Raw genomic sequence first — 24,084 nt, 5'->3', positions numbered from 1 at the left:
ATGTGCCAAGATGGCCAGCAGGAGTCTAACCTCAGGGGCCTATCGGGCACTCTGGCAGCCAGAGGGTGAGTGCCCAGACACTGGGGTGGGGCTGCAGGCAGAGCTGAGCCCACTGAACATCTACAGGGGTGATGAGGAGAGCAGGACCTGGGAGAAGAAAGGGCTCCCTCACCCCTCCCCGCCCCAAATAGCCAGAGACTACAAGTGAACAAGGCAGGGGCCTTATTTTGTGTTTTCAATTCTTTGCACCCAAACTTGCTGGACGTGAGCCCCAAATTGGAGGCAGTCGCTGTTACATGTCCCAGGGGAAATGAGCTGCTTCAGCTGCGCCTGTTCCCACAGAGGAGAAACTGCAGCGTGCCAGTAAGTCTTAACGGCTCCCAGACGGCCTGACTGGGGATTATCACCTCAACCCACATGAGCCATGTGACCGGCTGGGAGGCTCACTAACAAGAGGCCTGCCAGGGGCAGGGTGTAACACACGGCAGTCCCCCCTGTAATTGTTCCCGAACAGAGTGGAGACGGGACGCCCGGATTCCTGCTGTATGTGCGTCTGTGTGGGTGCCTTCACTGTCCGCCCGCCGCGCCAAGAACGCCCATCCACGCGTCGGGAGGCACCAGAGTGGCCTGCTCACGCGAGCCAAACACGTGAACCTTCTCACTGGTCCGAGCTTCGCCTGGCTTCAGGACAGATGCGCTTCACCCGGCAGACAACAGCATACCAACAATGGAGGCGGAGCTTGCACCAACACAGGGGTTACTTTACGAGGGCACCCTGGCTGTGCAGGAGCGTCTTCTCCCCACTTGCCTGGTCTCCCATCTGGCAAATAGGTCAGATGGGTAGGGTCCAGGCAGGGCGGCCCCCAGGGCTGCGGAATGAAGGTCCTGCAAGACTGGGGGTCACACCTGCACAACAGGGTTCTGAACAGCAGTGGGGTGCTCTCAGGCTAATCCTGACAGGGCTGAGGGCACTGTTCTGCAGAAGAACCCAGGAGAGGGTGGGGGCTACTGCCTTCCGCACCCCCAAGCCGCCATGTAGGTTCCGCAGACCCCATTACCATCGTGCTTTATCAGGGCAGAAACTAAACCTGCTCACCTGCCAGCCTAGGCGCCCTGACTGCCTGCGTGCCGAAAGCGATCCCGTAGCCCGCTTGACAGCCAGCAGGGCGGGGGCATCTGGCTGAGCCTGGCCACATAAAGGCCTTTAAAAATGGGCCTATGTGCAGTTTATAAACCCATGTGCCTATGGGGGTGCACCCTGACACCCTACGTGTGCACATGCTTCCCTCACCCTCCACCAACCCTCCCATGCTGGTGCCCACCCCCGCAACACTGTCTCAGACTCCTGAGTTACTTTTGCCAGTGTGGACGCAGCCTCGAGGTCAGAGAGCCAGGGCAGGAGGCCCGAGGCCCGTGGCATTCCCTCAAGGCTGCTGGCTGGCTTGCGCGGGACCCCGGGGGAGGCAGCCACCATGCCAGCCTGGCTCGCTGCCTTCCCGTTGGACCCGTTGCTGGTCTCCCCTCCCCACTAAGGGCTTGGAATCAGGCAGGCACGGCAGAGCCAGGGATGGCAGAGTGGGGACTTGCGGCATGTGACGCGGTGCCTCACGGACCAGAGCATCCAGCCACCGTCAGGTGTGTCAAGACTGACCTGAGCGGGCCGGTGGCTGCAAGTCCGAGTCTGTTCTTCCAGAGGCGCCAGCAGGATCAGCTTGAGGCCCCGCAGCGGAGGGACACTTGGGCAGCAGCCTCCTGGCTGTCCGTGGGGGGCTGGCTTCTCTCCTCGCTGGCGTGCCGGGAAGCAGCAGGAACTGTCCGCAGTGCCCTCTTTAGAGGCCTCTGGGAGCAGCGTCTCCACCTGCATCTCGGCCTTCACTGCTGGGGCCCAGGCACTGAGTTCTGGGGTGAGCGTAGATGAGGCAGTGAATCTTCTGGCCTCAGGAAGTAGCCAGAGCAGATTAGACACAATGGCCTGAGGCCACGCACCCAGGACGCGTGGATGTCCCTGCAGCAGTGGCACGGTGGACATGTGGATGAAAGCCAATGTGCCTTTACACTGACGTGCCCTGTGCTCTTTCTGCTTTGGGTCAGCAGTCTGCCTCGCTATAATTCCTGGGGTGCAACTGCACACCTTCACATGTGCATCACTCACTCCTCCTACCCTTTTGCTGTGCTGAGTCCTGGAAGAGGGGGCAGGTCCAGGGGGCTGGTCACAGGGACCAAGGCCAGGCGTGTTCAAGGCCAGGCCACCAGCATCACCAAGTGTGATGTCACCTGCTCAACCATTACTGGCCCTGTGAAGCTGCACAGCTGCGGTACCCCCCATTCACGATGCCGAAGACATCTTGGGGGGTACCGCAGGATTAAGATTGTCAGTCAATCACCCTTTGGGGTCCAAGCCTCTGAGGGGCCTGTGGTACATGGCTCTGTCAGTGTCTCCAGCAGGAAGTCACCAGAGTGCAGCTTCTTCATAATGTCACCACAGAATAGCACAGAAAGTACTCAGGCTACATGCCATGAAATTAACACAACAGACCATGACTTGAGGGGAGTGACAGGTTTATCTTACTTTCATGGAGACTTAAAAAACAGGAACGCTGACGGAGAATGGGGAGAAGGCCAGGTCTTTTCACACCTGCTAGGATCACAGACCCTCACCGGCCAGCGATCCCTCCACCCACGAGGCTCCACCCCAGCAGGAGGCTTCAGGTATCAGTACAGGCAGAGCCATGAGGCCACCGGGACAGGCCCACAGGAAGGGAAGCCGGGCTGGGTTAGGGGTGCTGCAAGGGCCTTCGAGGCCTGGGCACTCTGGGTCCATGTGCCAGTCAGCAGGGCTAGGACACTGGCTGTTTCAAACAGCACGGCTCTGCTGTCCTCCCTGGGACTCGAGCAGTGCCATGAAATCTGTGACAACATAGAAGGGACAGCCCACCCTTTGGGGCAGAAACTCACCTGTCTGAACCGAGGAGGGACAGACGTGGTCACCCTCTCCAGTGAGGCGGTCATGACGGGTGTCAAGGGCAGGTCAGCCCCATGGGCACAGGCACCTGTTGGAACAAGACCGCCGACCCCAGCACGCAACACGCGGCTGGGTGCCAGCAAACCTCAAGGCGGCTGCCCACCAGGCTCACTCGGCCCAGGGTGCACAGAGGACGCGATTCCTGAAGCTCCGCCAGCAACTGGGGCAGAGCAGCACAACCCTGCAGCAGATGGCGCCTTGGTGGGGACTTGGTGGGGCCTGCCCGGCCTCCTTGGCCTCCTCCGCCTGGGCCATTGAACTAAATTCCCACGGGGGAGGCACGAACTCCCGTTTTTGTGATGACAAGGTGGCTCCGTCTGTTCACCCCACTGCCCTCTGGCAGCCCCAGACGCTTGCAGCTCCCTGAAACCTCAGTTGGATTCTCACAAGGCTGCTTTCAAGGACCAGAAGGAGCCTGTGTTTTAAAATCGAAGGGGAGCTGGGCTCCAACCTCCATATCCCGCTTCACGGCATAATTCTATGAACGTGGTCTTTAGAAAAAAAATCACAGAAGAACTTTATTTATAGGGAATCATCCTGTCTGGATCTTCAGACACCAGTTCACTCCTATAACAGAGAATCACTTAGCTGCCAGCAGCACGGAAGGTTGTAGCAGCGGGTCCTCGAGGTCCTCGGGGCCGGGGCACGGTTCCCCAGTTCCACTTGGGGCACGGGTTCCACTGGCTGCAGACTCCGGTGCCCATAGACTTCCCTGCTGGCTGCACACCTGCTGAGCCTGAGGGCCCCTTGAGAGCTGATTCACCAGGTGGCCTCCACCTACACTGTCTGTGCGGCCGGCCGGGGCGTCCTGGCTGGTGCGGGTCGGTGCGCCAGTTCACATGGGGACGGCAGTCTTGTTTTATCCAGGTTCTTGCTGTAAACGTTGAGAAAGATGCCAAGCACAACCAGCAAGGCCGACCAGACGTACCTGCGGAGGGGGTGCAGTCACGGGCAGCCATCTTGAAGCAGCTCAGCTGGCCCCTGGCAGCTAACCACAGTACTGAAACAAGCGCTATATCTCTAGAGCATGAACGGAATTCACGGGATCACGGTGCCCTGAAGGCCCTGGTCTGTCTGCGAGGGGAGGATGGGGGTGAGCCATGCTGAGCACCCCACCCCCCGCAGAGGCCTCCAGGAGCACCCAGCACTGTGGCTGCCTCGCAGGCCTCCTGGACACTCACACCACAACTCCCAGGACCAGGTGCAGAAGGCGGCGCCCTGGCGACACATGATGTTGCCCCCGCCCTCTGGGATAAACTGGCCTGTGCAGCCCACACCGGGCTTGGGGGGGAGAGGCAGCCACACGGGGCCCCTGCCGGCAGTGCCCGCCTCGTGCTTGTGGTACCAGCAGCCTGGAGTGCGTACACTTTAGTGTCTGACTCGGCCAGCGGGCGCCCTTCACGTCTGCGCCCGTTACCCATTCTTTAACAGAAAAACGCTTGCGGACTCACAAAGCTGCGCTGCCTTCGGGACCCCATGTTGGGGTGGAGGGGGCGGGTGCTGGGCACGAGCCAGGGAGCTACTCACTGAAGTGTGAAGGGCTTTGCGAAGAACAGGAAGGAGAGCATGACGGTCATGGCTTTCCGCCCTGTGGTCACTGCGAATGAGAAGCTGGTCAGCAGCGGCCTGCAGGAGCCCCACCAAGGGCACTGCCCCGAGGCACACAGGCGGATGGGCAGCCACCCAGGGGCTTGGTGTCCAATAGGTGGGCATGAGCAGCAGGGTGCGAAGCCTTGGGCAGACTCGGGCGGGATGCGGATGCCAGGCTGAGCGTCTGGGCTGGCCAGCGTGGCTGAGTGTACGTCCCCGCCACACCCCGGGCACTGTGGTGTGGGGAATGCCGCCTCCCGCTGCCCGCCCCCCGGCTCCCCTCTTCTACATCCCAGAGCCACTGCCTTGGTTCCTGGGCTCATCACTCAGCATGTGAGGCCCAAGGGGACCGGCCAGTGCCCGACCCCCAGCCACTCTCCCCCACTTCCCGGCCCGGCTCAGCCTCAGCGAAGTGTGCTGCGCCAGGTTCTGGCCATTGGAACACGGCAGCGCTGCTGCTCAGGCCCGGCAGGAAAAGGCAGCCTTCCAGTCTGCCCCCTGCCAGGCCAGGGCCTGAGCACACCCCAGGAGGCACCCTGGGTGATGGAGGTGTCCACCCAGCCTGCTTGCTAACGGCGAGTCCTTTTAATGTCCTTTGGGGTGACTTGATAAATGTTTATGTCTGATTTCAAATTATACCTCCAAATAAGTTGAGAGCAAACATTTTCTCTAGGATATTTTAAAAACAGCCTGGGATAAAACTGCGTCATGGAGACTGGCCGCTGCCCACCTCTGGGAGGGTGTCTGAGGCTAGTGCCCCTTACCTGTCACAGCAAGCAGGGCCCCGAAGATTTTAATCAAAGCCAGCACAAAGGAGATCCCAAAATACCCGGTGAGGGAGAACAGAAAGGCGTAACCGTAGGTCCGAACCGGATTCTGCAACAGTCAAAAAAAACCTGTTAGAAAATGCAAAACAAACCTTGGTGTTGCATATGAAATAAAACAGTTTAATCAACTTCCTGAGCAATAACAAGTCACTCAACAGCGCAGTCAAGCAAAAATTCTTATTTAGTTATGAATTAATGGGGAAATAATGACGAAATTAAAAAACCCACACTTACACATTATGAATAGCTTAAAAATTAGTGTGCAGGGTGGCACAGGGGTAAAGTAAATTTAAACAGGAAACACTGCATTTCCAAAGTCCCTTCTGACCTGCACAGGTTACATCAAAGAGGCCATCAAGCTCCCAGGAGCCTGAGAGGGGCCCTGGAAATACAAGGAAGCGTCTGAGGTGGGTGGCACTCACCTGTGAGCAGAAGGCCATGGCGGGGCCCAGGCCACGGGTGCAGGTCAGCCCCAGCAGGATGTACACGAAGCCGATGGAGTAGGAATACAGGACCTAGAGGCAGTGACCATGCAGCTGACGGTGACTGCAGCTGGAATGGAGGGGGAGCCACGCGTGGCGCAGAGCCCCCAGGGACCCACCATGCCGGGGAGCAGCCATGCATGCGCAGAGCACCCCAGGACCCAGCACCCCAGGGCCTCGGGGCTGTGGCCCAGCCAAGGGGATGTCCACATGCAGGTGCGGAGTGGCCCAGTGGCTGGGTCTGTCACACAGGCATGAGCTTACTCAGCAGGTGCTCACCGCTGCTTTTGCATGGACTCTAAGGCCACATGCAACTGGATAAGGCCCTTTGGAGTCGCCATGGTGTATGAGGTGCCCCTGAAGGAGCCCCCTCTGCCCTGCTCACCCTCCCACACCAGCTGGCAGCACCGTGGCCTCCAGCCGGCTTTTGTGGAGTGTTCTGCCCACTCTGCTACCCCAAGACCAGCCTGAGGGCCCGTCGCCAAGGTGCGAGGTAGCTGCGCCCAGAGAGCTGTCATTCCTGGAACCAGGGCGAAGCCAGCAGGGGCCCAAAGCTGCATCCCGAGGGCTGAACCCCAACACGCAAGCATGCTGGAGCCCAGCCCGTCAGTGACTCCGCCACAGGAACTGCTTGGCCTTAGCCCGGGGCTCCTGGGGGCCCTGGGGCCCCTGTGGGGGTCAGGCACATCCCGACCTTGGGTGCCTGGCAGTTAACACACACACAGCCTCCCAGGATGGGAGGACCAGCAGGTGTAGGTGCATGGGGAGTGGGGAGGAGAGGTGATGGGCCTAACAATGCGGCATGTTCAGCAAGAGCCCAGCTAGTCTGTACAGCGGACTGAGAGGCCTGAAAGAAACCCCAACTGGGAAGAAGCCATGCTCCTCCTGAGGGCAGCTGCAAGTACAGGGCTATCCAGCTACTACTGCATCGGCTCCCGGCCTTCCTGGGGCAGGCGCACCCAGAGTCACTGCTGGGAGATGTCCAGAGGGGAAACCTGACAGCTGGTGCCCCGTAGGTAGCATGTGGCTGGCCCTGGACAAGACGGGCCCTGCTGCCAGGTGAGGGCAGACACCACCCTGAGGGCACTTCGCAAGTGCTAGCTGGCATTGAGAAGTAGAGGGTGCTGGCCTCACACGGCCACCCAGACAGGTAAAGGGGACCACCCCAGGCCTCCTGGGACTAACCAGCAAATGCTGGGTGTTACGGGCTTCTTAGGATGAGCAACACCCCCTCAAATCAGGGAGGAGCCAGTGACGGGCCACTGTACCTGAGCGTCCCCAGTCAGAGTCCCCCGAGTGACCCCAAGTACGCTCCCCCAGTCAGCAGCCCCCAGTGATCTCCCTAGCCAGAACCCCCCCAGACAGCGCTTCCCGAGCACCCACCCCCCCTTCACCCCGGCTGGCGGTGGGGTTACCATCTCGGAGTTGGAGGCGCCGTGCAGCTTCATGGCCTTCTCCTGCACGTTCCCGATGATGGCGTCTGCGCATAGTGCCAAGGAGATGAGGACCACACCTGTGGGCAGGGTAGTCACTCCTGGCTCAGATGCCCCAGGCAGGGTGGGCGCGAGGCCGCCGCTGCCCGATTATCCCTTGTGAGTGGCTGTGCTGGGCACTGGGTGGCTCTCACGGAGTACCCACTCACAGCCCAGGAAACGGGTGGCCATGGGCCCCGCCCCTCCCAGGGCTGCCATGGCGGTGGCCACCCAGCCACTCGCAGGGGTGTTGTGTCTGTGAAGTTTGCGCTCAGGAACTACTTTCATGAAACAGATGGGCAGTTCCCTGTGTCCACCGACCACCTGCCCTCTGGGGACTCTGTCAGTAAACCACAGTGCCAGTCACAGCCATATCCGGATACCTGGCTGGTGCCCACACACTCTATAAACAAGTGGGCACGGCGACTCTGCGGCACTCCCACACAGAGTAGTCCACAGACACCAGGCAGCCGGCACGGCCTGGGCCCAGAGCCGACCATGGTGGGCGCCCCTGCCCCTCCTGCAGGGTGCCAGGGCCACCCCTGCCACACCAGCCAGTGCTTGGGCCCTGTGGTGACTGTGAAGGGCCTCACATTGCACCAATGTGTGCACGGCCGGGGAGCAGCCGCAGCCCTCACCTGTCAGGTTGAAGTTCGGGGTGATGGTGCTGTCAGCCAGGGTGAACCAGATGAGGCCCAGGCTCATGCAGAGGGCGGCAGACACGTCAGCCAGGTTGTAGCGCTTCCCTGTGTGGATACATGCAGTCAGTGCCGCCGGGCGCCGGGCGCCTGCCCAGGCCTCACAGCGGGGTGGCTGGCTCAGGGTCTGACGTCCAGCGGCCAGGAGCCAGTTCCAGTTACCATTGGGGTGGGGCGGAGCCCACACCCGCGGGCAGGTGGAACTGGTGCCTCCACTCTTCGCAGACAGAGGCTGTGCGCATGCCTGCAGTGTGGTCACACAGCTGGAGCCCCCCTAGGTGCATGAGCGCTGTGCTCTGCCCAGCAGCAGCCCCTACCATGGCTGGCTGCGAGGGCTCCTCCCCCACACTGAGCAAGGTCCAGCAAGGCCGGTGCAGCGCCGAGAGGGTGTAAGGGGCACGTGTCCTGGCTGGGTCAGGGTGCATGCTGCCACGAGGACAGCAGCACAGGGCTGAGCAGGGCTGGCAGCAGCGGCATCTGCTCATGCCTGGATGCAGCCGCACACAGTGTGGCAGGCTGCGCTTGGACTGTGGCCAAAGACGCACTGGACAGTGCCCGCTGCCCCGCGGCTCCCCCCGGGGACCATTACCAGCGAGCTCCAGGACAGATGGATGTGGCCATCCGCAGAGGGGACGGTGGCTCTGCTCATGGGGCTTTGTGCCCACGAGGCCTGGCCATGGTGACAGCACTGGCCACAGAGCCCAAGGACCAGCCCCAGCTGGGCTTTCTGGCCTCTTGAGTCTGCCATGAGGCAGGAACACGCATCTGCAGCTGTTCCAGGAATGCTGGATGGTCCCATCTGAGGGCCAGGTGGCCCAGCAGGCCTTGCTGCTGTCAGAGACATGCTGCGTTGCAAGGCACCCATGCTCAGCACCCTGGACAGCTCCAGGGCTCTCAAAGCGGAATCAGCTGCGGAACCAGAGCTCCCTGGAGCAGGACACAGCCACATGCCCTACCGGGTCAAATGGGTGAAAATATGTCATTACTATACCTTGAATAAAAACTCCTCCTAGCATAACGGGGATCAATTTGCAGCACTTGAAGATGACTTGGGTAGGGTAATTCAGGTAGCCCAAGGAAGTGTTTGACAACCCCATAGTACCCACAGTTAGAAAAGCTATTATCATGTAGGTTTTTCCTGGTATTCTGTAAAAGACAATTTTTAAAATCTTCATTTTGGGACCCAGCTCATAAGTACTGTCAGATAATGTGCTTACAAAGTGTGAATGTCTAATTACTTCCTCATGTTTAACATTTCTAGAAAACACCGACAAATCATCACTGCGCTTAAAGAGGATCTTCACACAGTGGGCAGGTGGAGGGGCCCTTGGCCTCGCTCACCAAGGTGAGAGGAGCCTGGTGGGTGGAGTGCCACAAGAGGGGTCCAGGCCCACGGGGCAGCAGGCAGCATGGGGCTTCTGGCCAGGGAGCGTGAGGATGCCAGGGCTCATGCTTCCTGACCGGCCTGGTTTCCGTGGCCCCACCCAGTGTCAGGGGGACACACTGGTGCTGCGCGGGGGTAGCCCTTCTGCTGAGGTGGTGGGTGGCGTGGCCAGGCTCTGGGTGGGCGTCACGACTGTGCTCCATGATGCCTGGGCCAGGTTCTGGAACTGCTGCCACGGCCCTCCCAGCAGGAGTCAGCTAAGCCTCTCGGCCCGCGGGGGTTCCCTGAGGCGTGCCCGGGCACAGGGTGCCACCACTGTCTCAAGCACAACTGGGGGAGGAGGCTGGTCTCCAGCGGGCCTGGTCTACCACTTGTGCATGCCTCGCTCCCATTTGGGGTCATGCACAAGTTAGGACGAGGCAATAAAATTCCTGTCTATTCGTGGGACTCGCTAAGTTAGCAAACTGCCTGGAAACCCAGGGGGCAGTGCCTTCACCTGGAGGCCACTCCGAGCTTGGGACCAACACAGTGACCGGCATTTGTACTCCACGGGAAGGGGCTGTGGGCCACAGCGGGGGTGCCCTCTGCCAAGTTTGTCCGTGGGCCCACCCCAGGCCAGCTCTCCAGTGGAGACGGACATGGCCTCACGATGATCATGGAGGGGCTGGGAAACCCAGCAGAGGTCGTGCCAGTCCCAGGGCCTTCTGCGCAGCATGCACGCTGCTTCCCGGGAGTAGGGCAGGCAGGAGGGACACACAGTGCCAGCCAAAGCCAGGCTCAGAAGCAGCGCCCTCAGACACATTATGGCCAGGATGTGGCCTCGTACTGTGAGGGTCTCCCCAAGCAATGTCTAACGTGCCCCGGAGTGAATAGGCCGCACTCCATTGTCACCGAACACCTCCCCGGGCTCCTGCACCTCTGTTAGTCAAGCAAGAGAAATGTCACCTTAAACAGCGGTGGGCTGGGGCACAGCTGGCAGCTCACTCGTCTCACGCAGGGCCGCAGACTTGGCCGCCAGAGCAGCCGTGCAGGCACCTGGCCAGACAGGCACTGTCCTCCTCCGGCCACCCCCCCTGTGGTGTCAGAGCATGCAACCAGTGAAGATCTCTGCAGACGCAGGGCATTCCCCTCAATTTGAGCCCATTTGCTGGCCAAGAGTGAGGTGGGGCAGATGTCCACCGAGCCCATCCAGTGACCGCACAAACACCAGCATGTGTGACGGGAGCTGTGCGCGTGCTTTCTCTGGCTGGCGGCCTGGATGCTGCCATGGAAGACAAGCCAGGAAGCCCTGTCCCGGTCCTGCCCCAGCTGCCCAAGGCCCCTGCAGTGAGCCTGCCACCCCACAAACATGAGGGGCTGTGGGGGACCCCTGCCCCCAGATTCTGCGCGTTCTGTACATGGCTACAGGGTCTCTGTCCTGGCCATAAACCTGAGCGACTACCACAGCGGCGCTCACAGGCTGTGAGCTCCCTCTCCAGGGTAAGGGTGTGACCTTAGCCCTCAGGACTTTCAAGCAAGGCTGTCGGGGGAGCAGAACCTCGGGGCCTGTACCCTGGCCCACGTCGGGGGGGCTGTCTGCAGCCACGCTGTCCCATGAGTGTTTCAGAGACGTGTCCGCATCTGCACATGCTCCTGCCCAGAAGCCGTGTCTGGCTAGAAACTCGAGTCTAAGCTGATTCTGACCTTGGGGACACCGCTTTCCTCGGTGCCTCAGGGAGTCAAGGCCAATATTCTTGGCCATCTGATGGCTCCGGAGAGCCCTACACATGCAGGAGCAGGTCTCAGGACTGACAGACGCTGTCCACACTAAGGCAAAGCGTGAGCTGCTACAAGTGACCCAGTTATCAGAACAATCAAGCCACGTACCTTCTCCTTTTGTCCTGCGTAAGCTGAAGCTCTATTAGGCCAAATATGGAGTAAAACGCAAACTGCATTAAAGTTAGGTACCAGCCATAGGGCTTAAAACCCTCCATGGAAAATATCAATTCCTGTCAAGAGACACATGAACATGGATTAAGTCTGGGGCTGGCCGACCACCTCACGACAAACCCCTATGCACCATTCCACGGAACCCAGCCTTGGCCCGAGGGAAAGCAGCTTGCTATGTTTCTCGGCATTTGCACAAGCTGGGGCGCGTCCCAAAGGGGACCCCAGGAGCCCATGGAAAGCTGGCACGCACCTCAAAGGGAACTCCAGAAGCCCACTGGAGTCACTGGCAGGCACAAGAGGGGAGGTGACGAGGAAGCAACCCCCTGCCTGTGTTCCATAAAGACCAGATTTAAGTCGCCTGACCCATGTGAGGTAGCACCTCTAAGAGCTCACAGAGAAGATGCTCTTTGCCTGTCCCCTCAGCGGCAGTGGCAGCAGCCACCTCATCAGAGATTGCCGGTGTTTGAGACTCTCGTGCTATAGGCTTGAGCAGCTCTCCCCTCGGTGGGTGGCTGTGCAGCCTGTATGGGGGCGCAGGAAGCACCTCTGGGGCTGGCATACCCCTGCTCTGGCCAGTCCTGAGGGCATGCCCCTCAGGTGATCAGACCCAGTGAGCAGGATTCACTCCTCCCACCCCCACTTTTCAACTGTATTTTAAATAAATTTCAAATGGTAAAATCCAGAGATGAATTTATTTTCAAAGACAAACTGAACACCGCCTGTAAATGGGGTTTTGGGGTTTACTCCCCAGGGGGGCCTGACTGGGTTCTGCCCACGAGGGTGCCTGTAACTCCCCAAAGTCACATTCCACGTCAACTGAGGCTCAAGCTCTAAGACAGAGTTTTTCTGGCTGATGAGTTATACTGGAAAAGAGTTTTACTGTACCTGGGTTTCCAGATAAATATGTTGCGATCTACAGCTAACTTAGTGAGTAAGCAACAATGTTTTTACAGATATTTCAAGCATTATTTGTAATTTATCTAATTAAAAAATACTTTTTGCAATAACTAGTTATAAGTTAAAATCTGTGCTTACTGATCAAATAGAAAGAATGTAATGGAACCCTCACATGCCATTTCAGGAAGTGACTGCTTCCAGGCTATTTGGAAACAATGATATTTATAAGGGAAGAAAACGTTTCTCAAAAGAAATTCAAATGCTTATTTGATGAAATTTACTGTTTCTCACAGTCATTCAGTGTGACATTTAGCTTTTCATGTCATCTTCTGGGGGGGAGTTAGCTATTAAAGTCAATTTTAATTCAATTAATTCAATTTTAATTAAAGCTTTTGCCATGCTTTAATACTCTTTAGCACTCTGGGAAGGAGTTACAAGTCTTCTCTTCCAGTTTTCATTGCAACTATGCAAGACGCGGACACAAAGTGCTATCACTGTGAAGACCCACCCAGCTGATCAATACTAACGAGTAATAGGAATGTTATCAGTGTCTTAGCAAAGCCCCTCAGTCTCCTTTGCCTGAGTCACAGGCGCTAACAATGGAGTCGGTACGGCTGGGACTCACGTGAACTGGCCCACAGCCCTTTGGCACTGCCCACGCCCTCCAGTCCAGGTCTCTGATGGCCACTCACCCGGCAAAGATGCATCCCTGTCATAGGTAGGGATGTGGAGGCCGTGGCAAAGTTGGCACAGTTAAAAATCACAGAAAATGAAGTTTCTGGTAAAGTTTGATTAGAAGAGAAAAACACAAGTCTAAAAACACAACAGCTACTACCAGAAAAGACCAATTCGACAATCAAAGGATTAACGTGATCGCCATGGGAAGATTTAAAACATCCTGACTTGCCTTTACAAACATGATCTTTTTCTACCGAATTCTAAGAATTAAGAGTGAACTGGACTGTGCTATCATTTAGTCATGTTGGATTTTACTTTACAAAATTCCAATCAATGCTTGGGTCATTCTCTTTTAAAAACTACCATGACTGTTATTATTACCTATATTTTGTTAAAAAGTGTGTTTCAAACTTTATTGTCATAATTTCAATTTCCTAAAATTATCTCTGCTCCCACCCTATACATTTATAACTGTTAACTGTGAAATTCTGATCCCTATGGTCAGATTTACATCGAAGCAATCCTTTCCTACTTACTAGAAAATGCAAATTTGTGCAAAAACTGGTATCCTGTAACTTAAGCAACATTGTAGTTCTATATATACTTTATATATCTACTTATAATCCTAGAAGTAAGCCACAGTGATCTCAAGAGCTATAACTGATATATTATAAACAAGTATTTTTTTACCTGCAGGTATCCATAAATCAGGTAAAATACAAAAACTCCGGCAACGCATATGAAAAACTGAGTAAGTTTGTTAAATTTGCTGAGGTTTATGCCAAGCACTACAGTGTCATCTACAGACTTGATGTGTGGTGACATTGTTTGGGTCTTAGATGGGACAGTGATGGAGACGTGTTTCCTGGAGCTGTTGAACTTGAGATCCATGGTTCTGCGGCAGCCCCGCTCTAGGTATCCACGTGGCCTTGCTGGTTTCCTCCCCCTTGTTCAGGCTTCTGCTTGCTGAGTCAAAGCCTAAACAAGGAAACAGGGATTAAAACAAAACATTAGATCAGTGTTCTCGCCAAAATACAATTTAAAAACCATAGTTAGTGTCCTCTTGGTGGTGCAGTGTGTTGAAGCACCACTCTGCAAAGCTAAGCCAAGCTGTGGCCGCTTCAGTACGAGTTCGATCGCCACCTGGAGGTGACCCACAGAGCATAGCAGACCTCTCCTGTCTCACCCGCTGCTCCCCTCAGCAGTGTACTTCGTCCATTGCCTGTTCTGCTCCCAGCTCTGTCTCTGGTGAATCCTCTCATTGCCCCTGCACCTCTGGCTTATACCCCAGTTCTGTGTGCATTAATAAATAAAAGTCTTTAAAAAATTAGTCTAAGTCTCCCAACATATTAACACATGTATCTACCTATTCAAAACTTCCCGTTAATCAAATCCAAATAATTCACCTCCCTGACAATGACTGACACATGTGATCATGTTAGGGAGAAGCCACTCTGTCTACCGTCCGGGCCAGGCGCCCCAGCATGGAGTCGTCAAGCACGCAGCCTGGCTGCTGTCAAAGGTCAAAGGTGGTAAGGGCTCATTGTTAGGGCTCACAACAGTGTATGTGCCATGTCTTCAGCATTTAAGCCAGTCAGTAACTGTACAAGCACAGAGAACAACAACCGAAGCTGCTTTAACCACGAAGGCAGCTGAGACAGGCCAAGTCAGCCCTTCCACCTGAGTGGCTGAGGGACAGGACGGCCCATGGCATAATTGAGGGGAATGCGCTTCCGCCCCCACTCTTGGGTCCAGATATGGGTGTAAATGGAGCAGTCTGTGGGCAGCAGCTGGCCAGCCGAAGCCTGCTGCTGAGAAGAGCCAGTGTGGCACTGCTGCCCACGGGCCTGCAGCTCACCCAGGGAGGCTCGGCCAGCCGCGCTCCCTCAGACAGGTCCATATGGGTTCAGCAGCCCCAGTGCCAGGTACGCTCATTACCTGCCAGAGGGTGGCGATGGGACCGTGGGGGCTGTGCACGTCCAGCTCTGCCCAGCGCATGTGCCAGCCAGGTGCAGCCTGCTGCACGTCCATGAAACCTGCTGTGCTATTTCAAAAAAAGAATGAACAAGCCTTTAGGATTGTCAGCGGCTGGCTAAACAAGCCACTGTTGATCTACAGGACAAGCTGAGGGTCCACAACTTGCAGAGAACATGGTGACCGTCGAGGTGAACTGGACCCAGGGAGAGAAGTGGCTGGAGAGCCCTGGTGGCTACAGCCGCAGCTGACATCTGGGCTCTGGCCGTGGGAGGCCAGGTGAGGAGCCCTGGACGGGGGTGGTGCACTCGGAGAGACTGCTGGGGACCTTGGGGTGCGTGGCCTGCTCACAAGCAGGTCAGGAGACGCCTTGTTGGGACATACACCTAGGTCCCGCTTCTAAGTGGGAGTCAACAGCAGGGGGCGCTGGGCGGGAGCAGGTGCCATAGGGGTCCAGCTGCATTTCACTGCAGGAAGGGCATCACGCATCCTAGTGGCTTAGCACATCCCCCACACACCTGCTCCTCCAGGACCCAGCCTAAGCCACCCTGCCAGCCCTGCCCGCCAGTTGCTGAGGGGACTCCACTTGTCTGTATGACAGCGGCCCCCCTCCTGCAATGCCCTGCCTGCCCCCCCACACACCTTGGGTGTGGCCACTTCTGTGCAGCTCAGGTGTCCTGCATGTGGGGCTCCAGCAGCCAAAGGGCCACGGTGGCCACCGCCCTCTCCTGCCCTGCCAGGATGTGCCATACGTGCGGGGGACACCCCCACCACCCCTCTGCCTGGACACGCACCCAGGCGCTGACATGTCCGCTGGAGCACCCCATTCAGTGTCTGAAACGGGCATGGATATAGTCCTTCCTTTGCCACTTGGCATGGCACCCCTGAAGGTCAGGCCTGAGTCCATCCCACCCAGGGAGGGACACCTAAGCCCAACAGACCCTCCTGTCTTCCTGCTGCCCCTCAGCAGTGGGTTTCAGGGGGTCTGCCTGTTCTGCTCCCCACTCTGTCGCTGGGGAGCCCCCTCACCCCCAACCTCTGGCCTGCACCCCAGCTCTTGTACCATAAATAAATAAACCTTAAATAAATAAAGCACTATTTCCGGCACATCCCTGCTGTGACCGTGGAGAACCATGCTATCACCTGCACCTGCGCCAGGAACGCCCCATCCCTTGCACCCCCGTCCCGTGCACCCGTCCCCTGCACCCCAGCCCCCTCCACCTGAGACCCCAAAACCGAGCGGCAGCTATTCGGGGAGTGCGGCGCCCTGCAGGGCCAGGAGCGCCAGCCTGGCCACTACCGGTTCAAAGAGACCTCTCAGGCACCAGCTGAAACCCAGGAGCCAGCGCGGCGCCTGGCGCCTGCTGGGCACCTGCTGGGCCCAGGAGCGCCAGCCTGGCCACTACCGGTTCAAAGGGACCTCTCGGGCACCAGCTGAAACCTAGGAGCCAGCGCGGCACCTGGAGCTCCCCAACTGCACGGCTGCACCCTGACGCCTTTGAGCCCCGGCTACTGCGCGGTGGCCGGCGCGACGCGCTGGCGCTGGGGGCCCCCAACCGAGGGCATCCCACCCCCGGGGGCTCCACGTCCCGAGCCAGCGCGCGTCCCGATGCCTGACGCGCCGCCGAGCGCCCCCGGGGGCGTCGCCCGATACCCTGCCGCGGGCACCCGGGTGCGGCGCCAGCTCGGCCGCGCGGCCCCACCTCTCCCACAGACCGAGGCGGCCCCGGCCCCGCCGCACCCCGTTCTCCGGTGCCCGCCGCCCTGCGCCCGCCACCTCCCGCTCCCTGGCGCCCACTCCCCGGCGTCCGGCACCCTCCGCACGCCGGCAGTTACCTTCTGCCGCCGAGTCCCGGGAGGCCACTCGCCCCGCCGCGCACTTCCGCCTTCGCGTTCGCGCGGGCGCAGTGGACGGCCCCGCCCCTGAGGGCTCCGGCCGCCCGCGGGGTGGGCGTGGCCGAGAGCGCGCACGCACGCACACGCCCTCAGGCCGGCAGCGGGGTCGACGCAGCCCGCAGGTTTGCGTGGCGGCGGCGCGCCCCCGGGAAGCGAGCGCCGATTGCATCGAGCGAGCTCATCTTGCGATCGGTGTTCGCGCGTTCTTGGCTGGGAGCCCTGCCTGGCCCCCAGCAGCCCCGCCCCCAGCATCTGAACCCCCACATACCCCTGCACCATCCACGACCCCCAAGCCTCCCGACACGTGCACTCCCGCCACGCCAGGCACCCCCACTACCAAGGCTCCCCCTCTCTGCTGCACCGCAGGTATCTCCTCTACCACCAGCATGCCCTGCCCTGCACCTGATGCCCGCTCCACCCTCCAGTAGAGCGTACTCCTCCTGTTCCCTCCTGGCACCCGCACACCAGGGTACCCTCATAGCCTCCAGTATCCATGCCTGAAAAATCACTGTCCCACCTGGGCAATCCACCTGTTCCACTTGTACAAACGGGTATGGTCCCCGGCAGCTCAGGCTCAGGAGTGCCCGGGTCCTCCCCTCTGTTCCGACTGGAAAGTTCGTCCCTTGAGAGCAGTTGGTCTAGTTACTTCACAGCCAGGACACAAAGCTGGGTACACTCCCTGCCACGTAGGCATTTGACGGGTGGATCACCGAGATGGGGTGTTCAGGAGGGTGGAAATTCCGAAGAAGTAGGTACCTGGGGCTGTAGCAGCATCTGAGAGCTCCTGCAGCAGGAGAAGCCAGAGGCGGGGCTTCACCTGGGCAGGTTTAGAACAGGGGAGAAGAAGGGGGAGGGAGAGGGGCCCCCTCATAGTCAACCAAGATAAGCAGGCACCAGGCAAGGCCAAATGCAGACGCACAGCACGGACAGCCTGACCTGGACACTCACTGGCCTCACCAGTGAGTGATGTGAATCCCAGATTCCCTAGAACAGGCCCTGCAGCTCCTGCCCACCTGCAGCGTGACTGGCCAGTGCCAGGGAGTTGGCCTCCCAGGGCTTATGTTCTAAACTATGAAAAGAAAAGAATATCGAGAGTTTGGGAGTATCCTGTTGAAGTAAACCCTGAGTGAACGCGCCTTCTAAGATTTCTCAGGCACTGAGAGGTGCAAGAAGGCTGTGGTGGCCGGCTGGCTCCCAGGTAGATGCCCAGGGAGTGTGGCCTGTGACAAGTGTGCCCGCCAGACTGGGCCAAGTGTGGTGGTCAATGTGGGGAATGAGGAGTTGTGGTTGAGCACCCTGTGAGACACCCACAGCCTGTGGTGCCTGGCCTGCGTGTTCTCCCAGATGACTTTCTGAATGGGCTCCTGCAGCCTCTGCCCCTCTGCTGGGTCCTGGCTGTCTGTCCATGTGTGTTTGCCTTTGCCAGCAAAGCCAGCATGGCCACTGGCCGGTGGGGACACCCAGTGCAAAGTGTTCTAAGGTTGCAACACCCTATTATTTGCGTGAATCACTGTCAAAGTGCACCAAAGAACTTGGGCGGAAGGAGGGCACACTGCACCTGGATCAAAGTGCCCTGCACCTGTCCGTCGAGGGGGCCCTTGAGGAAGAACCCCACAGGGCCACACCAAGATCTTGATTGCCCCACCCCCTCCACCCCTCCAGAGCTATGGCCATCCATCTCGATGTCCCTGGGCACCTGACATGGGCGCTCAGAGGGTAAGGTGCTGGGTGGAGTGGACGTAGGCTCAAAGGAGCAGCTGGCATGACCTTGGGCAGTGGACAGGGGCCTGAAACATGGCCCATTCTGCCCAGGCCATTCACCTGGAGCTCTCTGTCTGGTAGCAGGTGCCGAGGCCGTGGCTGGTGGTGACTGAGCAGAGCAGTCAGGTGGCTGTCAAGTCCCCCCAGCTCGTCTTTTGCCCCTGATGTCAGGAGGGGTGGGGGGGGGCTGTTGGTGGACAGTATAGATGGGGCTGACCAGGGCAGGTCCCCACAGGGACGGGTGACCCGGTGACCAGCTGTTGAGTGGGCATCCCCTGGGGATGTGACGTAGTGCTTCCCGGCCTTTCTCACGGGCTGAGCTCGCCTCGGGTCTCTGTCCCCACAAAATCCTGCAGGGAGACTGACCACGTATGCCTGCCCACGTCCACCTGAACTGAGACCCTGTCTCAGGCACCACAGCTAGTCTGTTTCATCTTCGCAGAAATGGCCTGTAAAACTGTGGGCTCCTGGCCAGCCCATGTCTGGAGGCTTTGCTCTCGCTGTGCCTGGCTGTACCTGGAGTGGTCAGCACGGGAATCTCAACACATGCACGGATTGCAGCTTGCAAAAAGGAACCCAAACACGTGGCTGATAAAAATGTTTGTCATTACGTGTAGTTGGTCAAAGCAGACACTCGGCAATGAAGTCGGCAATGGCAAAGACGAACCCAGTGATTCACCATTGCACAGAGAGCCACTGCCGATAGCATGGTGTTTGACATCTCTAGTGAGGGGTCGTTGACAGACGCTGCATGTCTGAAGTTTGTGATTTTATAACTTTTGATTTGTACATAAAAATCAAGATAATGAGCATTTTTAGATCCTTCCACGGTTCTTGCTGCCCCTCTATCTTATATCTCTTCCACCCATACTGCCTACGCCTCCCTCCTTCTGCTGCCATTAACTTTCTTTTATTGCTATCAATGGTTTGAAATTTTAGGATTTTATTGTGTGTGTAAAAGAACTAGGGTGCAGGCCAGAGGTCTGGGAGTGGGAGGACGCCCCAGACAAAGAATGGGGAGCAGAACAGGTGGGTCCACTGAGACCCACTGCTGAGGGGACAGCGGGGAGGCAGGGGTTCTGCTAGCCCTGGGGGGTCACTCCCTGGGGGGGGGGTGGGCTCAGGCCTTGACAGGGACAAAGGCAATGGCTGAAGTCTAAAGATGTTACACAGGTGGCGCCCCCTGGAGGCGGTTGCTGGTAAGGCTCGACAGCCCCGGGGAAGATGGCAGAAAGCTTTTCTTATCTACATTTCACGTTACTTAGTGTCATGGCATACACCACGTAGCTAAAAAGTCAAACATTGCACAAGCGTCCGTGATGGGCAATGGACGGCACCTTGACCACCGCACGGAGCTGTCTCCTAAGGCCCCCCAGTCACCCCGACTCACCTGCCCTCAGCAACCTTAACTGCATGGGAAGCAGGCACGCTGCACCTCGTGTTTCCTTTTCCAAACGGCCAGTGATCATGTAATTCATGATTTTCTGCATCAGGCCTTCTTCCTCCAATGACGTGTCTTGCAGAATGCATAGGTTGACATGGTGAAAGAAGTAGATTTGGCCAAAAACGGAGCTTAGGGCATATAAAAATACAATTTCTTCTTTGGCTGACTCATGTATTTTATTTATGACTATTCCTCTTCCATCTCTATTCTATTCATGTAGATTTGCATTATTTATATATTTTCGCCTGCCCGGTTATCATACATTTGATGATGACATGTTCAGTGTGACCGACGGCCCCTTGCAGACTGCTTGGGGAGGGAAGCCAGGGGCCGGCGCTTGAGGAAGCTGAAGTCTGGGCGTCAAGCAGAGGTTTTTGCACAGAAGAGAGGAGCTCTGCTCTCCGGGGCCATGCACAGGGAAGGATGTCTCGGCCCCCTGAATACTGCAGCACCTGTCACTCCGGGAGCTGAAGTACACAGCAGCCCTCGTTCCCACCTGGGGGTTGGCAATGCCCCAAATGCAGTCATTGGCTGGGGGAGAGACACAAGCAGGTCCTCCTGGGTGGCCTCAGGTAGAGGTGGATCAGCAAGCCGTGCAGGGGGGTCCCAGGTCAATGCCTCCCCCAAGGTGTTTGGGCTTTGCATTCACTTCCACAGAGCAGCGAGGTCCTAGTCAAGATTCAAACCAAAGTGAGTCTGGTCTGAGGGTCCGCCTGGAGGGGCTGGTCTGGAGGGCCAGTCGGGATGGGTCAGTCTGAAGAGGCCATCTAGAGACCCCATCCGGAGGCTCCGTCTGGAGGGCCCGGGCAGCTGTCTGTCCAAAGGTCCGGGGTGCTGCTTCTCAGAGCGGGAGGCTGGGGGTCTCCCTGTGACTGGGGGGGCTCGGGGCTCAGGGTGGGTGTCAGGACCACCGTGTGCATCCCATGCCCCTGCCCGTGTCCCTGTTGGGAGCCGGAGCAGAGGCTCTGTGGTTCATGTGGGCTTGCCTGGAGGCCCTGCTACGCAGGTCTGCTCTGGTGTCTGCTCACCGGTGCCCACACGTCATCACTCTCCACTGGTCGTCTGTCCTGTCTGGGCTGACCCCAACCTTGGTCAGGTGGGCCAGGGCAGCAGTGGCGTCACTTTTGTCAGCAGTGTGGGTGCAGGGGACTCCATGCCCCAGAGTACTCACCATAGATTGGGGCCTGTGAGGGATTAAAGGGATTTTCCCTTGGTTAAAAGGGACAGAAAACACCATTTCTGTGCTGAAGGAAGCTGTTGCAGGAGGGAGTGTCCTGTCGGGAAGCCCGACCAGACATACCTTCCCTAGATACACCTGCCTCCCACAGTCTTCCCCACCTTACCCCCTATACACCTGCTCCAGATACACCTGTCCCCCTACACACCTGCTCCCATACACACCTGTTCCCATTCTCACCTGTCCCCTACACACCTGTCCCTCACACCTGTCCCCCCATACATCTGCCTTCATGCACACCTGTCCCCCAAAATAAGGTTCCTGTACACAGCTGCCCTCATACACACCTGTCCACCTACACACTGTCCCCCCTACACACCTGGCCCCATACACACCTGGACCCATACACACCTGTCCCCATACTCACTTGCCCCCTGTACATCTGGCCACCCATATCTATGCACCCCACCCACACCTGCCCCTGAACACATGCTATCTGACATGTCCTGAGAGGTTCCCTCTCATCCTGTCACAGTGACCTGCTGGCCATTCCACTCCAGTTCTATCTGCTGAGTGTACCCATCTCAGGGTCACCACTAGTAGTGTTTCTCCTGGGCCCTCATTCTATTTCCAGATCGTAGACTTCCCCAGGTTTTAAAATTTTTTTTAAGATTTATTTATTTATGCATACTAGAACTGGGGTGCATCCCAGAAGTGGTGACAAGGCTCCCCAGAGACAGAGTGGGGAGCAGAACAGGCAGATCACTGAAACCCTCTGCTAAGGGGGTAATGGGGAGGCAGGAGGGGTTTGCTGCACTCTGGGGGTCACTCCCTGGCTGGGGGTTGGACTTTTGCTGCAGTAACTGCAGATAGCTTGATAATGCTGTCTCTTTAGTCTCTGGACTAAAGGGTGGCTCTTCTCTAATTTTTTTTTTTAGTTTTTATTTGTTTGTGCATACAAAACTGGGGTACAGGCCAGAGGCTCAGGGGCGGCGAGAGGCTTCACCAGAGACAGAGTGGGGAGCAGAACAGGCAGATCAACGAAGTACACTGCTGAGGGGAGCAGCGGGCGGGTCAGGAGAGGTCTGCGGCGCGATCAACTCCAGGGCAGGTGGGGATTGAACTCATGCTGAAGTGGCTTTAGCTTCTTAGTGCTGTGTTTTAACCTGCTATGCCACCAAGGAGGGTCTCTTCTCTAATTTTTAAAATTATATTAGTTTATTTTTGCATATTTTTGTGCATTTTTCCATCTCAGTTGCAATGTCCTTGGGTTTCCCATCACCATATCACCCATGTGCCATTACCATAGTCCAGTGCATTTCCCTCCCCTCTTCTCTAATTTTTTTAAAAAAATTTCATAGCTCTTAAATTTGGGGTTGGAGTTTGTATAACTTTCTACTGCATACAATTCACACTAAGTTATCACAAGCTTTTATTATTCAATGTACATGTACACATCTATTTATACCCCTCCATCATCTATTCTTCCCTCCATCCATCCTCCACTCACCCACCAATCCACAGTCCATCCACCCACCATCCATCCACCATCCATCCCCCACTCCATCCATCCATCCATCCACCCATCCATCCACCATTCATCCACCATCCATCCATCCATCCACCAATCCATCCACCTATCCACCCATCCATCCATCTTCCACCTATCCATCCATCCATTCATCATCCATCCACCCACTCATCCATTCATCCACCCATCCACCCACTATCCACCCATTCATCCATCCACCCATCCATCCACTATCCTCCCATCCCTCCACCATCCACTATCCATCTATCCTTTTTGTAGATGTACAGATAATTCCTGAGTTGTGGCTTTGAAGCCCTGGTGCAGGATTAATTTGAAGCAGGTCCACTGTCAGTTGAATGCAGACCTGGTCAACATCATATCTACAACCTCGTAGGAAACCCCAAACCAGAGCCCTGCTGTGTCCCCAGTCTCAGGACTGTGTGATACCACCTCTGTTTGGAGCTACTAGGTGTCAAAGTGACTTGTTAAGCAGACAACAGATAGAGAATGATGTGTCATTGCAGCTGTCATGCCTTCCAGTGACATCAGACTCAACCAAAAGCATCTTTTCTAATCAGCATTTTCTGCCACTGCCCTGTTATGCCACAGGTTTCAGGCCACTTCATTGAGACCCACCATGAGTCTACAAGACATTACATTCACCGATAAATACTAGATTCTGCCCTTTTCCACCCTCTGCTGAGGAGGGCTCCTTGTATCACGTTAGGAGCTGTCCCAGAACTGTCAGGTAGCTCCAGGGACAGCCAGGCCGGCGCCACCCCCAGCTAGGCTGCCGGAACCCTGCCCTGCCTCCTTACAGCCACAGAATTGCTCTTTCTCAAGCTCTGAAGGGCAGGGGCATTTACTCCATTATGTCTCTTCACGGCTAAGGAGCTCTCTTCCCTGTTCTCAGTGGCCAGAAACGTTTGCCCTTAAATCCACATGGGGCCGGAGGTTGAGAGAGCAGGGGTGTTGGAAACAGAATCAGCAGGGTGGGCTGGGTGTGGGAGAGGAAGGGGAACCAGGTGATGCCCCATTTCTATAGAAGGTCCCTGATGGAAGCCAAGATTTTGCTTGTTTGTGTTCAGCCTGGATGTACAATGACGTCATGCTGAGAGGGCAGGGACAAGTGGAGATTTGCACTTGGAGTGGAAAGAGGAGATAAAGATGCAAGGGAATATGTCGATGGCCTGGACCCTGTGGGAAACAGTGTGGGTGTTCCCTAAAGATAATAATGGCTCTACTGTACGACCCACCAGTCTCACTTCTAGGAATGTACCTGAAAAAAGAAATCATCAATGGTAAGGGGGTGTCTGCATCCC

The 24,084-nt window shown here is 57.0% G+C and overlaps 1 protein-coding gene across 5 annotated transcripts; it reads right to left on the bottom strand.

Moving 5' to 3' along the window:
* Nucleotides 1-3,776: 3,776 nt before the first annotated feature.
* SLC35B3 (solute carrier family 35 (adenosine 3'-phospho 5'-phosphosulfate transporter), member B3) lies at nt 3,777-20,039 on the bottom strand. 5 transcript variants are annotated; one of them, XM_012734799.1, is made up of 11 exons: nt 20,001-20,039; nt 14,918-15,023; nt 13,670-13,957; nt 11,342-11,463; nt 9,083-9,237; nt 8,032-8,139; nt 7,337-7,434; nt 5,862-5,954; nt 5,377-5,488; nt 4,550-4,619; nt 3,777-3,950 (listed from the first exon to the last, which is right to left on the bottom strand). In XM_012734799.1, the coding sequence occupies exons 3-11, from the start codon at nt 13,868-13,870 to the stop codon at nt 3,800-3,802; spliced, it is 1,110 nt and encodes a 369-aa protein (XP_012590253.1). In that variant the 5' UTR covers nt 13,871-13,957; nt 14,918-15,023; nt 20,001-20,039; the 3' UTR covers nt 3,777-3,799. The 5 variants fall into 5 exon arrangements, with proteins under 5 accessions (XP_012590253.1, XP_004695633.1, XP_012590252.1 ...); XM_004695576.2 differs by lacking the exon at nt 20,001-20,039 and adding an exon at nt 16,790-16,851; XM_012734798.1 differs by lacking the exon at nt 20,001-20,039 and adding an exon at nt 15,748-15,954.
* Between the last annotated feature and the right edge of the window lie 4,045 nt (nt 20,040-24,084).

This window comes from Condylura cristata, unplaced genomic scaffold, assembly GCF_000260355.1.
Source record: "Condylura cristata isolate star-nosed mole 26May11 unplaced genomic scaffold, ConCri1.0 scaffold00072, whole genome shotgun sequence".
Taxonomy (NCBI): domain Eukaryota; kingdom Metazoa; phylum Chordata; class Mammalia; order Eulipotyphla; family Talpidae; genus Condylura; species Condylura cristata.
This window is presented reverse-complemented; position numbering and strand designations above follow the sequence as displayed.